Source organism: Gymnogyps californianus, chromosome Z, assembly GCF_018139145.2.
Source record: "Gymnogyps californianus isolate 813 chromosome Z, ASM1813914v2, whole genome shotgun sequence".
Lineage (NCBI taxonomy): Eukaryota > Metazoa > Chordata > Aves > Accipitriformes > Cathartidae > Gymnogyps > Gymnogyps californianus.
This window is the reverse complement of record NC_059500.1, coordinates 57,538,305-57,555,417: the sequence shown is the minus strand read 5'-3', so window position 1 is coordinate 57,555,417 and position 17,113 is coordinate 57,538,305. Positions and strand designations below refer to the sequence as shown.

The following is a 17,113-nucleotide window of genomic DNA, read 5'->3' as shown; positions in this document are numbered from 1 at the left end:
GTTCACTGTTGCAAATTAGTTTATTCACAGCCTGGTTGTGTGTAAGAGGAACTAAGATGCAAATACAGTCCTGATAAACACACATAGGGAGATTTGTCCTCTGACAGTGGTGTCTGTGCGGCCAAAACATCTTATTCTGGTGGAATAAATCCTCTTACTTTACATACCACAGTTTATGATAGTGGCATTAAATTCTTACACTTTTTTCAGAGAAAACCAGAATTAGCTGCAACTTTTCAGCTATACTGTTCTTCAGCATTTTTTCATGGTTTAAGGGTGTTAATTCAGATTTGTTAATTTATGAGTTGAAAATTATTTCTTAATTTTTCTTTTTTAGGAATTTAGTCATAAAGCCACGCTCTTAAACAATGGCAAGATCAGAACCAATAAGAGACAAATACTGCAGAATCCAGTTCAGTGGGTTAAAGACCTACTAGGAAGTGATATTTGTGTGACATGGAAGTATGTGTGGAATAAGGTAGGCCTCATTTTACTCCCAAAAATAGCAATAATAAATGGCAATAACAAATTTCACTAATCTGGATCTCCTCACTGTTCTTAAAGCAAAAGAGGGTACAAGCTTAAATTTTAAAAAGTCTTCTTACTCTTAATCAATAGGCAGCAAAGAAAGAGCAACATAGCTGTAGCTGTACAGTGATGAAATAGTCATGAGAGTTGAGAGAATGTGGAATGCCCACTCTCTAAGCTATCAGTGCTTTGAAAGAGTAGTTTTAAAGATGATTAAGACACTGACAGAAAAAGCTGAAAGGTAGTTAGAATAAAAAGGAGCAAGCTTACTGAAATGTCAGTGTGTCAGGGACAAATGTTGCAAAAATACTGGCAGAGTTTAGAGGGCTTTGCAGATGGGTTGTATTATGCTTTTTTTTATTTAGAATTCAAATTAGCAGAATTTCTGCTTGATCTTGACAGAGACAGATCAGACTGTTAAGTGCATAAACTCAGTTTTATAAGAAAAGTGAAATTTTTACACCTATCAGAAAAAACACTAATTAAAATGACCAGTTATCCATTTAGATTTGTTTGTACAGGTTACATATCTTGGGACGCAGTTGTCAAAATTTCTTGTTGAGGAAGTGTCAGTTTCTAATGACCTGGAATTACCATCACAAGAAAGACAGCCTTTGGGTATGTACCACTTAAAATCTAATATTCAGCATGACTGAAAGCAGCAGAAAGTGATTTCTGAAGAGCTTAAATTCCAGAAGTCCTCTATTGCTTTCTGTTTTTTTTCTGCACTACATGCTTATCACAGATCTTGGGCCTGAAAAATAAATAGTGCCAGAGCTTACACATAATCTCTAAAGAAGTACATTTCTTTTCTTCCATAAATCGGTTGTCCAAAGAGAAAAATTACTAATGACTTGGTTGCTATGTAAAAAATACTTATGTAACATTTTACATTAAAAATATTTAATATATAGTGAAGTTTTTAATAAGCTAATTTAATACTTTTTTATTCTGTTGGAAACTCAGATACACTAGCATAAGTTTTAATCACATGTACATCTTAAAATCACATTAAATAATCTGTGTTGGTGGAAATCCCAGTATGCCCAAGCAACAGTAATAACCAGCGGTATATTTTATTCTCTAAAAATAAATAGTCATAAGAAACAGAGTGCATTGGTACGACACAATGACATTGAACAGTTTTTTCAGAACTGCCCGGCAGACTTAAGAACTTCAGCCTGATTTTGATAAGTAATGTGTTCCCAGGGAAACCCAAGTCCCTTTGACAGTCAGTTGCACTTGGAGTCCAAAAAGCTTTTGGGCTTTTGTGGTTGGTTCTGTTAATTTGATGAGACACTGCACCGCACGTGAACTGGGATACCAGGATTGGTCTGTTCTTAACATACTAAAAGTAAATTAAAATGTAATAATTTAAAATAACTAATTTATAGTCAGAGTACCATGTTCTACTGGTATTTGCTTCAGGCTAAAGACATCCAGATGATGAGTTTACATTGCCCTGCTTCAGTAACTTAAGTTTATATCAGGTGTAAGTTACTTAAAAATGGATTTAGTCTCCTAACTTTTTAATAGGCTTTTGAATATTTCACTAGTTCTTGTAAATTATTCCTCTTGTGGAAAATTTATGATAAATATTATAACTTCTAAAACAGAGAAATCCATTTATTCAAAAAATACTCTTGACAAACAAAAATCAGCCTGAAGATCAGTAAGTGTTTTTTTTTCCTGTTCTTCACAAATAGCCCAGGGTAATCTGGGAAAGAGTATTTAAAGAAGCTTTTTTGTCACATGTAATTTAAGATCACGGTAATGCCTAACCATTAGCCCTAGGTGAGAAATTGAGGGAGGGAAAGCCAAAGTGTTCTCAGTTTCAGTTCCATTTCAGATACTATATGGCCAGATATATAGTAGGAAATTAAACAGTGCCTTAAATCATTCCAGAAGAGGATTAACCTGCACTGTTCTATTGTGAGAACAGTTGCAGGCATTGGGCAGCTCCCAAATGGTTTCCAGGCCCAGTTCAGGAGTTAGCTTGTTCCACGGGCTGTTCCCAATGGGCACTTTACCTGCAGCCAGCCTGCTCAAAAGCACAGGAAAGTTTGCTGGTGTGGATGTGAGCTATTCTGTGCTGCTTGCCTGGGGACATTCCCAGGCACTCTTTTATCTTTCTAATATACTTACAGCCTGTGTGATTTTATAGTAGAAGTTTATCCTGCTTTTGTAAAGAATCAATCTTCTTTTTTTCTTACTGTATTAATGAATTGAATTTTTTTCTATGCATCCCAGAGCATCATTAAAAAAGAAGACTGGGGCCTGATAATTTGAGCTTTTCTGGGGGAGAATGCGATTATTTTATTATTTTAAATACCCCTCCCCCACACTCCTTCCAGCTTCCCATATCTTAGCTCAGTGTTCATTGAGCTACTGTATGAAGAGGATGGGGAAGTGGGAAGAAAATGATACAGGCAGTGGCTGTATCTGGGCATCTTTTAACAGAAAGAAGCAGCTACCACTGAGCTTTGTATAGAGCGCAATTTAGGAAGCATGTCTTAAGAACCTCCACCAAATCAAGGTCCCTAGGCAAGACAGGTGAAGGAGTTGCTGTTCTGTGGCTGCCAGCATAAGAAATGTCCCAGCTTTTCAGCTTGGTTGAGATTAAGGTGCTTCAAGGTTTGTATAGCAGCAGATGTTTAGGTACCTGAGGAATGTTAATGCAAAAAACTTGAAGAGCCCATGAAGTAAAGCGGTCCCAGACCAATGCAGGTATTTAACAGAAGCTTTAAAGATTGTAATTTTGGAATTAGTCATCTAAATCCTAACTAAATTTCACTTTGTGTCCCTTCTTTCAGTCTGAGCCTTTAGTCTCTTCTAGGATCACGCTAGCAGAAAGCAGGAATTACTGTATTCAAGTCTGAATAAAGTCAACTAAACATTAAGAAAATAAACAGTACTTTTAGACTATCCGTATGTAGGAAGGCAGAAGAAACAGTGATTATATGGCTTGGAATTTATTCCTCTGTGCTTTCTGATACATGTAATGATGACATAATGTTTGCTAAAAGTGACCAAGAATAACAAGGATTCAGAAGCAGATGTCAGCTGAAGAGCAGATGTCAGTTGCAGAGCAGATGTTGGTCTTAGATATTTCACATTGAAATTCCAGCAAAGTGGCTTAAAATAAAAGCATATCCAGTTGTTACAGTAAGTGTGATATGTACAGTCATTTTGCAGATTGCTATTTCAGGAAGATGGTCTTTGGAAAACGGCATGACTAGTGCAATTCTTGTGCTCTGGCAATCCCTTACCGCCTTTAATAACCATTAGCCACCTGTAAAGATTCGGACAACTCTTGGTCACCTTTAGTTCATGAAAGACCCCAAAGTTATGTGAAAGAAAGAGTGTTTTCAAGGGAATCCAGATGATTTCTTAATGGCTGAACTATAGGAGCTGTTTCAGAAGGTTTATGTTAGTCTTACTTCGGGTATCTAGCATAAAATGAGCAGCTGAGCTCAATAAGGTTGCATGAAAGCGAATGAGAACAGTCGTGCTGTGATCATACGTGATATCATGTTTATGTTTTCCTTGAGATAAGCAGTGAAACACACATGTGTTTAGTAGGCTGCTTTTCAAGTTCAATTTGCGTGGCATATAAAGTAATTTTGCCAAGGAAGACATGTATTTTAAAAAAACCAGAATGCCTCAGTCATCTTAGAGCAACTATGGCTGGGCTGGTAAAGGAGCAGAGGAAAGTCTGCCCTTACATGTGTTAGGTGGTGCAAGGCTAAGTGAAAATTTCAGCATTTACCTTTAATAAAAATAAAAAGCATAACCGCTCTGTGCACTAAACCCCCAGCATTAAACGATACTGTTTGTTCTTAGAACAAAATTGTCTTGATCTTCTTATGCTCTCAGGAAAGAATTTTATCACAAGGGACCCCAGCAACCACAACCAGCACCATCAGAGTCCTGGTACTGTCTCCATTGCTCAGCCTCTTGGGAGCTTTGACCTGAGCAATATGCAGCCAAAAGCCCCATCCTTGCCACAATCAGAAGTTGTGAAAACATTGCTGTGTGCTGAAAGAGAAGCAGCTGTTACCAGGGAATTTAAGAGTAAGATCTTTTTTTTAACTGCCTAAGAAACCTAACAGTGGGTGCAAGGGCTATACAAGAGATACGAAAGGAAAATGAAAGTAGGTGGCATGGAACTGATTTGTGTGGAGGAGGGAAGGAGTGCTGGGGAAAAATGATGACTCTGCTGATGGGTTGGATTGATCTAAATGACCCAATAATGAAGTTTTTCAAAGCTCAGTATGTTTGACTCTCCTGTGTCCAAATTAGAAACATTTTGTTATTTTGATGTAGTTAACAAAGTAACTCCATATCATTTTAAGTACTCAGTTAAATGTCTCCACAAAATAATAGCATAGACAAATGTCTTCTGAATTTAGATGGAGAAATATGATACAAAAGCATTGCTGAATAATCTCATGTAATCTAATTTAAAGGGAAAAGTGGAAATGTTCCTGAAGATGCTGTGATCTTTGTGGAGTTGACTAAGCTTGTAACTTTGTGTTTTCAGTATTACATTTTTATGTTGATTGCACGTTGAACCCTATCCGTAATATTTGTCAAATTTGAACACTGCTTACTGCACTTTGACATAGTATTTTTGCCTCTACCACCTTTGATTACACCGCATAGGGATGACCCTGATTGACCACAATTCAAAGTCAGAGTGGTCAGCTCAAACCCCCAATGTCAGGTAACACTTTGCACTGAAGTGGGTAACAATGCTGAGTCAGGTCTGCTGTGGGAGACAGTAAGAAGAAAATCAGAGGTGAAGTGCCTAATCAGTGTCAGCCATTGTAAACTGAAAGTGTATCCACACTATAAAGCAGTTCTTTATGCTTCTGCAAGTCTATATATAGGTCCTGCAGCTACAGTGCAAAGGATTAAGTAAACGCCAGAGCTGAGAATCCTCTGCAGAAAATGCCTTGTTATCCCACTTCTTCTTCTTCCTTTTTTTTTTTTTAATAGAAGCAAATAGACTTAGTATCTTAAATGCCAGGGCAGAATATTTGGAGGGAGGTGGTCTTTAAGATTACAAAAAATAGATTGTGTAGTAGATTGTATTCACATTTATGTATAAAAAAATCCAGCTTCAGCTGCCCTTTGATATGAATTGAAAAGTTACATAGGTTATGGCTCATAGGAGTTATGTTTCTCTGCTGAACAGATGAACAACCACATTCATGTTTTCTCAAGTATAGTTACTAGTTATAGTTCTGCTTACCAAGATAATGGTCTTGTAGCATGTATGGTCCTTGCCACCCTATTATCTGAGTGCTCAATCACTGTGTGGAAACCATTATAGCAAAAGCCTACACTCTTGGAAGAGTCTACACTCCATGGAAATGTTGTTCCATATATACATTTTTTTTTATATCTACTACAATTACCCTGTTAACTGAAGGAGGACACTGCTTAACATGCAGTATAACCTTTAAAAAATTTAACCACCAGCCCAGTTTCCACATCTCTAGCTTATAGAACCCAAACCTTTTGCATCCAGTTCTGAGGAGAAGCTTTTCAGGTTTCATAGTCTGACCAAAAATATTTCTGAAAGCAAACTATGAAAAGCAAACTCCTGCTTAAGAAGGAGATTCCTTTAAAAACAAGCGTCTCAGGGTGAGTAATTCATTGAGTCTCCTAAATGAAGCTTTGGAAGTGCCATGAGAAGCTGCATAGCCCGTAGATGGATTTGCTGTATCTGTTTGCCCTCTACGTTTGTTTCCAAAGAACCGGTCAGATACACAATGCCATTGCTGCTTTACTTCACGCTAAATAAATTCTGAATGTAAAGCTCAGCTGTATAAATTGGCTTTTAACTAGTTTACTTTCTGGGCTTCACTAGTCCTGGAAAAGGATAGAAGAGTAATTAATTTCAGTTTTCTTGCTAGTCAATCTTATCGTCTTGTGCACCAGTACAAAGCTGTGATGCTGAAACTGCTGACTTGGCAGGAGAATATTTAAATCCAAATGAATTGCTCCAGTAGAATGAAACCAAGCTATTAAGTATTTCAGTGCCTCCTGGATAGGTGTAAAATTGGGCTACTAGTAAACATTGCATGTGCGTATTTGCAAGAATCTTCCATTAGACTTTAAATTGTAAACTCCTCAGAAGAGGGATCTCATATGCGTCTTTGAACTGGCTGAAGATACTACTTTGGTATTAGTCCAAACAACAAATCTAGCCCACTGTAGTATATTTTTCCTCCAATATGTTTAAAGCTCCATGTAATTATAATGCAAAGAAATGTTACCTGTTCTTGAAAGCTTGCAATATATTTTGTGCTGCATAGTACTCCATTTCAGAGCCCCAGATTCTGCTTAGGCTCGGACAATTATGTCAGAAACTACTTTCACTGGAAAACTCTACTATTCTTACCTTCATGTTTTTGGAGGAAAGCTGGAAAAGATGATGAATGTCATTTAGTGATTGAAAAGTCAAGCTGTAAACTGAGAACCCCAAGTTTAACTTTATTTATTTTTTTAATAAAATGGCATGACTTAAAGGAGCTTGATTCTGTATATCTGAGTTAGTTGGATTGGCTATTATTGAAGTAGTGGCTCATCATCACCGTCAATAATGGTGATAATAATATGGAAGAGGAGGAGTACTTGGAAGTGTTTGAAAAAAACACAACAACAAACAAACAAAAAAACCCAACAACAACAAAAAAACCACAAAACCAAAACCCTAGCATCTGATATATGTGTTTTCCTTGTTACCCATAGCAAAATATTAATCAACTACACAATGTCCCCATTTATGTGACTGTAAAATACAGGGAGATGAGCTATGTATTCTTTGTATTTTGTACTTTGGAAGCAAAGTGAGATTGTAGAGAAATACTTCTATCCATAATCTTTTTCCATCTCAGAGATATCTCAGGGTGCAGCTATTATACTGTTTTCTCTTCTTTATGGCTTGCAGACAAAATATTTAAAAGTATTTTCCAGTACTTTAAAGTTCCAGGCATTTGCTTTAGGTACTTATATAGCTTACAAAGAAGCACATAGTTCTGTCAGCAGAATTTACAAAGCTGTATTTTCCAGTAACTTTGCATACCATGACTAAAGTATAGGCTTCCTCCATCTGCACACTCTTCCTTTCCAAAATCCTCTACCTGCTCTTATTTGACTATCAGCAAGGTAGAAGGTAGAATGTTGCATGGCTGACTCAGAGTTGGGCTATGTGGCCAGCAAGAGCCAAACAAAATTCACTTTTTAGGAGGACAAAAAGGGAAAAAAAAAAGAAGAATTTGATGTCTGTATTTCTTATCTTGTCAGTCGGGTTTTTCTGAAACCGGCAAATCACTTCAAAAGTAACTAGATGACAGTGTGATTGCACAGAACCATAGACTAATAATGTAGGTTAGGTGGGGCCTCTGGAGGTCTTTAGTCCAACCTCCTGTTCGAATTAGGACTAGCTTCCAAGTTAGATAAGGTTGCTCAGTGCCTTGTCCAGTCAAATTCTGAATATTTTCAAGGATGGACATTCCACAACATGTCTGTATAACATATTCGTGTGCTTAACCATGCTCATGGTGATTTTTTTTCCCCGTATATCTAGTTGGAATCTTGTTTGTTAAAACTTGTAACCATTGCCTCTTTTTGTTGCATACAGAAACCTTGTTTCCTTGAGAATCCTGGCTAAAAGTAAGTAAACTGACTCCTAGTCAAGAGCTTTAAACACTGGCTTTCTGCTCTTTTTACTTTGTAAAACAAGTTGTAAAAGAAATCTTTGATAACTGACCCATCTTCTTAATTCATCTGCTGCACTATAACATTTTCATCTGCTTTGGTGGTCCCATGGAGACTGAGAGAAGACTAAGACAAACAGAACTGTTGTAGATAATCTTGCTAGAACACATCTATCTTTTCTTATCTTATGTATGAAAGCAATAAATGAAAGGCAATGTGATAAACAGCGAGCTTCACGAGCCAGTGGCTTCAGCTACTGCTTTGCTTGAAACCAAGAAGACAGACATTTTTGACACCACACTCTGGTAATGTCAAGTGAAAGCATTTAGGAGACTACCTGATGATCTTACATTGGTGAGCATTCAGAGTATATCACACTTCTATCTTTTTTTTTTTCAGGAGTGACTTTTAACAAAGTTGGGACAAAGCTTCTAAACAAAACAATTCAGTCTTTAAATCACCACATGATAATAGCCTAGGAGAAGGCTCTAGAAGTTGTTCTGAGGCTGTACGTAAAACCCACTGAATGAGTCACAGCTCCTGTAGATTTTGCCAGTGCATGAAAAACATAAGCTATTGTTTTTTTCTACCAAATAGCTGTTCTGACCTGAGCTGAAACTTGATTTATACTTTGTCTTCTGTTTCTTCCAATCTGCATCTCAGTGTGCTATAAACTGCAAGAATTTTAAAGTGTTCTGTTTTTAATTACCCAAGGTTGGCCCTGGAACTGCTTCTTATCCACTATCTTGGCACATTAAATTCAGGTTTTCTAAAATGGTTAGAAATCATTTTAGAGAACCATGTATTTTTCTTCCAAATGAGTATACAAGTGAATCTTTTTATAATCAAGTATACAATAATAACTCAAAATAATAAGTTTAAAAAGAAACGTATGGTGGGAACCTGCACCCTCCTAGTCATACCAAGAAACAGTCTCCTATGAATCGTTTTAAAGCAATCTTAGTGCCTTTTAATAAAGGATACTAGTGAATGCATTTGTCGTTGTTGAACTCGAACTCAGTAATTTGATATTTAAATAGAATGATTGACTTAATCGAGAAACTGAAAGGCCATCTGGACAGGTGTATAAAAATATTTGTGTGAGAAAAATTGAATCAGCCATTATGTTTTATTTTAAAAGTACTTATTTTATTATATTTTATTTCTGTATAAATTCACTCTTGAATATAGATTCTTTTATGGGAGGCTGTATACATTTCCTGATTGGTGTTGGCATGTATGTCAATTGTACCTCTCACCTTTTGAGGAAAAAATCATGTTACAGCTATACTAAAGAAGGTAAGAGCCACTGAGATTTAAATTGTTCTCTTGTACCCCTGATAGGCTATTGTAACATTGATGGATTTCTGTAATAGATTGGAGGTTTTGAGTTCCCCACATTGATAAATGAAAAACTTAACAATATCGTAATGCACCAATCCAAGGACCCTGAAGAAGAATAATTCAGAATGTATCATATCATATAAAGTATTTGTTACTGGCTAACAGGCATATACTCCATGTATCTAGGAGAAGAGAAAAAACAGTTACTGTATAGGATTATGATGTAGGCAAAAATTTTAATGGGGAATACTATATTGTATTTATATCACTTACCTAGGCAATGTTGCAAGAAAGCTATAAAGTATTATTAATATTGTACATTTTTCAGACATTTAGAAACAGAAAGATTTACTATTAATTGTATGTCTTGAAAAAGTATAACATCTTCAGGTCCGTGTTGTGGGAACAATACTTTCTGCCACATGAAACATAAAATAAGTAGATTTCAGCATAAACCTTGAAACTGATGCTTTAGAATAAAAGGCATGAATTCTTGATCTTTAATCATACCTGCAAGTCCTTTTTCCATGCAGATACAGAGTGTAACAAGAAAGGCCACTGTTATGAAATACTTTCAAAGAAGAATGATTCTAGATACCTAATCTTTTTTTCTGGTTTATGACATTGCTTTTGCCAATCTCACTGGAGGACAAAAAGAAAGAATGAACTTCTGAGGAATACATTCTTTATTGAGTGGAGGAAGAAATGTTACTTTCTCAAATCTAGTGTTCTGTCTAGAAGCAACGGAATAGAATAATGAATTGTGAAAGTATGAATTAAGTTCCGCATTATTGCTATATAAATTCTAGTTATAGGCAAATGATGAACTGAACTTACAGATCATCCATGGTAAGTCGTGTCTGATATGTGAAGGAAAGAACTGTAGGCTAAGGGACTATCAGTTACAGCTGTGCTATGAAGTATCTCGTCATTATAGTCCATTAGGTAGCTTCCAAACTGAAATTATTTATTTATTTCATAAGATGTTTTAAATAACTTCTGATTTTTTTCAAAGGGTCATAACTACCAATGCAAAAAATGCAGCATGCATAGTGTAGGATCACTTGATAAATTAATTCTCGGGGGAAAAGTATTTTCAGAATCAGGATGGGGGTGGACACAGAGGATCACAAAGCAATTAGCCAAAATCCTGCTGGCCTGTATCTTTTAGGGGATGGACACCTTAACTTCAGGTGTCTGACTGGCATGGTATGTCTGATTGTTACAAAAAGATCACTCCTTACTGGTTGGTTTATAAAGACAGAAACTTTGGACTCCAGCATTCACAGGAGGAGAAAAGAGTTAAGACCTATAACACGTGAAGTGAATCAAGAACTGTAGAGAGAAAACCAAAGGCATTTTGAGGGGGAAAAAAATTAAAATAAATTACCAGGAAAGTATCGTATTTTGTCAGAGAAAGATCTAGTCTTACAATAACAATCTGTCCACAGACATCTCTTTTTCCAAGATACCAGGTCTTGATCAGCTGAAAGAAAAGTTATTTTCAAAATTACCACTAGCATGGGCAGAATTCATGTGCCTCAATTCAGTAGCAGCCTTTTAAAGAGTCAGAGGATCCAGAAATGTTGTTTATGCGAGGCGCTGGCTGTCCTTTCCACGGCCTTACTTGGTCTGAATGGACAATGTCTGTTGGGACTCCTGGATTGTGACTGGTCGTCTCTTAAGTTCTTGAGAGGAGTGTGGATAAGCAACGTGAAAGCTCTTAAGACAGATTTTTGTTCTAAATACTCCCTTGTGGCACTCTAGATCAAATGCTGTCACCTTTAAGTGTGTTGTTCTTAGATCTCTGCATACGCATCTGTAGCCCACATCTAGACTAGCTGCACTGAACCAGATCCATTTGAGTCAGAAGAATAACATCTCCTGTGACTTTGCCACAGATACTGCAAATCAGTTTGTCTTTCCCTCAGATGTGATAATAATCTTTACCTGTTGTACAGAAGTGTTGAAACTGGATTTACTGATACCTGTAAATTGACTCAAATATGTTGCTTAAACTGCAAGAGCATTTAAGTTCCTTTTACAAATAATTTACACAAGTAAAATAGTTATAAAATGCTTAACCAGATCTCTGGATAGTTCCAGCACTTTCTTGCTTGGAAAAAGTAAGGAGGATACTAGCGGGATAGCCATTTTTAAAAACTGATCCTTCAGGGGCTATTTTAATGATCAGAGAATGGTGAATCTGTACGGAAGTGGTAATCTTTGGTGACTAACCTTTATGCAACTGGAGATTCTGGTCTGGCATTTATATACTTGCACCACTAACAGGAATTCTCCTTGCATACAATTTTCAGGTTCTTAGCAGCCACAGAGACAAGGTCTTGTAAACCTGTAACAAAATGGAAACACAAGTTGAAACACATTTAGAATGGTTTCAAAACTATAAGGCTAAAATAGATGCCAACAGAGACAGAAAAGCTATTGGCAAGCAGGATGGAGAAAGTACCAAGAGATGACATGTGTTTTTCGCAGATTTATGGGGAAAAAGTTCATTCTGATATTGATACTGATTGATACTTCATCTTGTAGTTCATGAAGATGGCAGAAAACTGAGAGCACCTAACAGGACAGCAAGGGTAGGAAAGGAGAGAAAGACCCTGCCTGTGTGTGTCTTTCTTACCTTACTAAGCTTTCTTCTGTACCCGAGGCACTAAGATGAGTTTTGGATAGCAGTATGGGAGCCTTTCTCCACTGCTTACAACCTGTAAGCTCACGATCTTTTGTAAGGGGATGAGAGTTAACAGCAAAAGGGAGAAAGGAAACATCAAAGTGGGTATTAAAAGATTAAAAATAATAGTGAGCAAGGGGAGAGAGAAAAAAGAAAAAGAATTGAGAAAGAAAAATGGAAATGGGAAGGATGTTAGTCAGCTGTGTCAGAATGTGGAGGAAAAAAACACAGGGACTAAATGTTCGAATACTGATCCATCCCTATTGGGGAAAAAAATCATTGTCTATGGATACAGAAACTTAGATGTCAAACACTGATGTCAGAACTGAGGAGGAGAGCTTTGGGATGTATAAATGATTGTGTTTTTGCTAACTGCTGACTGTTACCTAAAATTACTGAAAAGTAGAGATTAGAGAAAGTAGAGATTTTAATTATTCACTCAGGTAAAGTTGTATTTATGGTAGAATGCTGATACTTAATCTACAAAATCTTAATCCAATAGGTAAAACATTAGTTTGACCCAAAGGAATCAACAAAGCAAGCTGTCAGCTGCTGAAAGAAGTTATTTCAATAGATTTATTTGGTTATATCTTTATTACATTTTAAAATTTGAGTTGAGAATTTTTAGTAAATAAGTTAGAATATTGCAGTGAGAGTGCTGAGAGGAGCATTTCCAAAGTAAGAAAGGAATGTCTTTTCTCCAATTATGATCTCTCAAAACGAGATGTTAAATGAACTTCAGACTTTGCCAAGAAATTTTTTTTGCCACTTACATACAAAGTATGGACATTTCAGAACAAAAAAGCTTTTTTTTCAACAAATCAAAACAGGTTGAAGTCATGCCTGCTATGTCACTACAGACTCACTATTAATGACAATGTTTCAGCTCAGTTTCTGCCAGTTTATTTTATAAAAAAATTCCCAGACTTACTTTTAAGACCATTTTTACCTGAAGGTGTCCTTAAAACTATTTTGTGACTTCCCATCCAAGCATTCCTCTTTATGCCCTTTGAAACATCACTTCTAGGTGAGTGTGTAAGTTGACTTCTTCTGGTGTGACTGACCGCTACTTCATAAGCGATAAAGATTGTGTGAGGAGTGTTGTGATATAACTTCTTGGGTGGGACTTGTATTCATCTTTGTTGTAGTCCAAGATATACTTAAATATAACCTAGACATCAGATCATGCTTTTTGTTCTGTTATGTACTGTGTTATGGCACAAGCATACTGAAGATGCACTGAGGGTATAAGATACCGAATGCAATCCTGTTCTCATTGGACTGAGAAGTTTTGCTGTGGATGTCATGGATGTGGAACGACATACATCCTCATGCACAAGGCTCTGTGTTTGCGTTTCTGAACACAGACCTCTCACTTTTAATAGCAATTTGCAACTTCGCTGCTTTGGGTGGAGAGCTCCTGGAAATCAGGAAACGGCAGGGAAATCCTCACCGGGACATGGAATTAAAAGGTCTAACACCTACAAGATGCGCTGGTTGTTTTAGCATTGGGATCTACCGATGTTGTCAGTTCAGTGAATATATTTTGCATTTTGGAATCAGTGTAGGTGACACAACTGGAAAACTGTGGTAACAGAGAAAGAGAAACTCTTGGGATGGCACATGGTAGCCCAGAAATAAGTGCAACCTAAATGACCAACTGATGTCACTTCAAACATGTTTTCTCTGCATTTTAAAAAGGATTTATCTTCACTGATCTAAGCAGCCTGAAATGCCTATCCTGTTTTGCTTCTTGAGACACTTGAATGGTGTCTGAACACTGTTTTTTGTTGTGTGTTTTTTTTTTTTTAAAAAACGAGGCCATCCCTACTTTCATGGCAGCCCTCCCTCTCTTGATAACATCTGCTACATGTGATAGTTCTGCCCCCACTGGCAGTTTCTGTATTGGGCTGGTTGTGACAGCCCAGCAGCTCTGGTATTTTGTGCAAGGGTACCAAAGAGAGAAAGTGTGGATGAAAGATGAACAAAATTGCAAGTAACTGAAAACTACAGTTCCAAGTGCCTTTTGCCTTCTGTGCTGTTATGGAGAAAATGTCTTGTAACGTGTCTTACTGCTGGATCTTTATGGTGTTACTTTGTTACTGATTAACAGTGAAAACTAGAAGTTCAGCTTCTGCACCGACACAAGTGCCTTAAGCTTGTGCCTTGCAATAGTTGCTTCAGTCCAGCACATATTTAAATATTGCAAATACCCATTGTTCAGTCCTGCAATTTCTTGTATGCAGGTGTATGCCTTCCTTTTTGTATAGTCGTTTTGGGACTGTAGGAAGGGCATTCCCTGTGAGAGGGATTCCTTAGTTTTGGTGAAGTACCCTAAACTTACCCCTTTGTGGACATAATATGTGAAGTTCAAGCAATGCTGACAAACAACTGCATTTTCCTGTTATGTAATTGGAAATGGCCAGGACGGTTGACTTCTCACCCTGAGCACCACGAAGTGTAGTACGGCCCTTGTCTCACTGAAGTCTGGGTGCAAGTGAGAGATACCGGTAAGATGGCCGGGGTCTTAACGCTGCAAGATTCCTAGGACACATTACAGATTCCTAGGGATCACTAATGCTTACGTGGTTCGAACAAGCTGTTAACACCTCTCTAGATAATAGTGCCAGTGATTGCTTTCCGTTACTCTAATATACACTCTGTAATCATTTGCATTCATTTTCAACAGGCTCTTCTATCCAGTTCAACTCAGTGGAAAGTCTGACACATTTTCTTCAATTCTGTGAGATAGTCATGGTACGTAAAGAGGAGTTTCTACCATGCCCTGTAATGGAAAAGCACTGGAGTTTCTACAAAGGATGTGAAGATTTTGGGTTCTAAAGACTTCTTAAGTGCTAACATTTTTTTCTTCATCATCACTTAAAAGTAAACATTTGAGCTTTTAGAACTAAGTGCTTTGTTACTGTCATTTTGATAAATCGTTTGCCCAGCACTTGGAACGGACTGAAAGATTGTTAGGGTAAATGAGGAACAGGGGAGTACTTTGTAGCAGGTGAGGATGACTGTCGATATTGAATTTGGCACTGTAAGATTAAGAAATGAGGAAGCAGACGAGGACTGTTACACACTGGTGCTTGTTGTGAATTCTATTCCGGGTTGATAACTTCGTATGAAATTCCACGAATTTCAGTGGCTGCCCATGCTTGATGGGGCTGCACAGAACCAGACAGGTATCAACACCGATAGTCACTTCCTACACCTAAACCTGGAACCGCTCCGCCTGAGCGTGCGCTGTCAGAAATGGCTGCACGTGTTTGTGTAATAACATAAGCTGTTAGGTTAGGCGAAAAATCAAGGTGGGCAGCTTTGAAAATCACCAGCAGCTTTGCTTTACGTGGGGTGGATATATACAAACATTCGAGAAGGGGGCAGGTGCTGGGAGAGGTTAAAAGAAGAATCTTAGCCATTGGAAGTGCTTAGGGAAATGCCATTCATATTCCAGCCAAGTCTTTCTGATAGGCAGAAAATGTGCTGGCATATGGCAGGAAATGTGGTTAGCCTGTTTGTGGAACACGAATTTTTCCATCTAACAACATCTTAGATATTCACCCCGATCTCTGGAGGATTTCTATTTGTTTTAATTTTACAATGTGTGAATCTGCCTCAGTAGCATATTTATAACAACACATTTGACTGTCATGAGAGTTATCTGTATTCAAATGGCATTCTTGCTCTTTCGTTCTCTGGATTATAAGAAGAGATGAAATAATAGCACCTGCTACTCCTAACTCCAGTGAATGGGATGAGAAATATCTCCTGTCAATACATAACAACCTCAGCTAGCTATTTGGAGTGCGAAGAGCTGTTCTGCAGAGATTTGATTAGTGTCTTAAACAGAAGGTGGTTTAGGGAAGAGAGAGGGGTCTGATGTGCAGAGAGCTAATACTGTGCCCTAGGATGCATGAGCAATCATTGTCTGATGGGCTGTAAGGATAAAGAAATGCAAACTGCCTGGAAGTCAAAAAAGTTAAAGGCTACTGAGTGACAAGTATTTTGTAAAGGTCACTTTCCACACAGAAAGAGCATGGAGCCATCTCACAGCTGCAGCAGCAAAACAAACCTGAAGGCATATTGGTTTAAAGGAAATGTTCATTCAAGTACTACACTTCCACTTTCACTGAAAAGTGAAAGACGCTTGACTGTTAAAATGACTACTGAATTACTTACATGTTTGTTGGACATTTTTTCTTTGTTACAAGATGTCTAATAAAATTAATGTATAAAAACTGGGAGGATTTGACAGTAATACTTTTAGTCCATTATATTAACGTGATTACATGACCTAAGGCAATCCTAAGATACAGTGACAAAAAATCTGATTGATTCAAGCTGGGCAAAGAGGTAAAAATGTGAAGTGTTACATGAAAACCACTGTCTTTTACTGATGCTATATGTAGAAGTAAGCTACCGAGTTTTTTTTCCAATATTTATATTGTATATAAGCATCTTGAGAAAGCTGTTAGCTTGACAACATATGTTTTAATATGACTAACAAATGTAGGATTCTGCTTCCCAAGTCGTCTTACGACTGTGAATTTTCCCCTCTTCTCCCTACTGGGATCTTTTCCTTAATGTAAAGATCCATAAAGAGATGACAGAAAGTTATACCATCATGAATAGGGTGTTTTGTTTAAATTTATGCCTTCTAAGTGTACTTTTGCATAAAAACGTAAGCTGTTACCACAGGTCAAAGATAGGCAGCTATTAGTGGTCCTAACCACAGCAGAGTACTAAAGCTTCTGCTCACTAGTGGCAAACAGCAACGGTTAGTCCTCCCAGCCTCTCCTGCTCCTTTCA

At 37.4% G+C, this 17,113-nt stretch overlaps 1 protein-coding gene across 1 annotated transcript in view; it reads left to right on the top strand.

Moving 5' to 3' along the window:
• Positions 1-15,136, top strand: part of ANKRD31 (ankyrin repeat domain 31) — a 71,988-nt gene extending 56,852 nt beyond the window's left edge. Inside the window, 4 exon segments of the mRNA XM_050913605.1 lie at positions 338-478; positions 1,050-1,146; positions 4,405-4,602; positions 14,985-15,136. Coding sequence (XP_050769562.1) covers positions 338-478; positions 1,050-1,146; positions 4,405-4,602; positions 14,985-15,136 — 588 coding nt within the window.
• Positions 15,137-17,113: the final 1,977 nt, after the last annotated feature.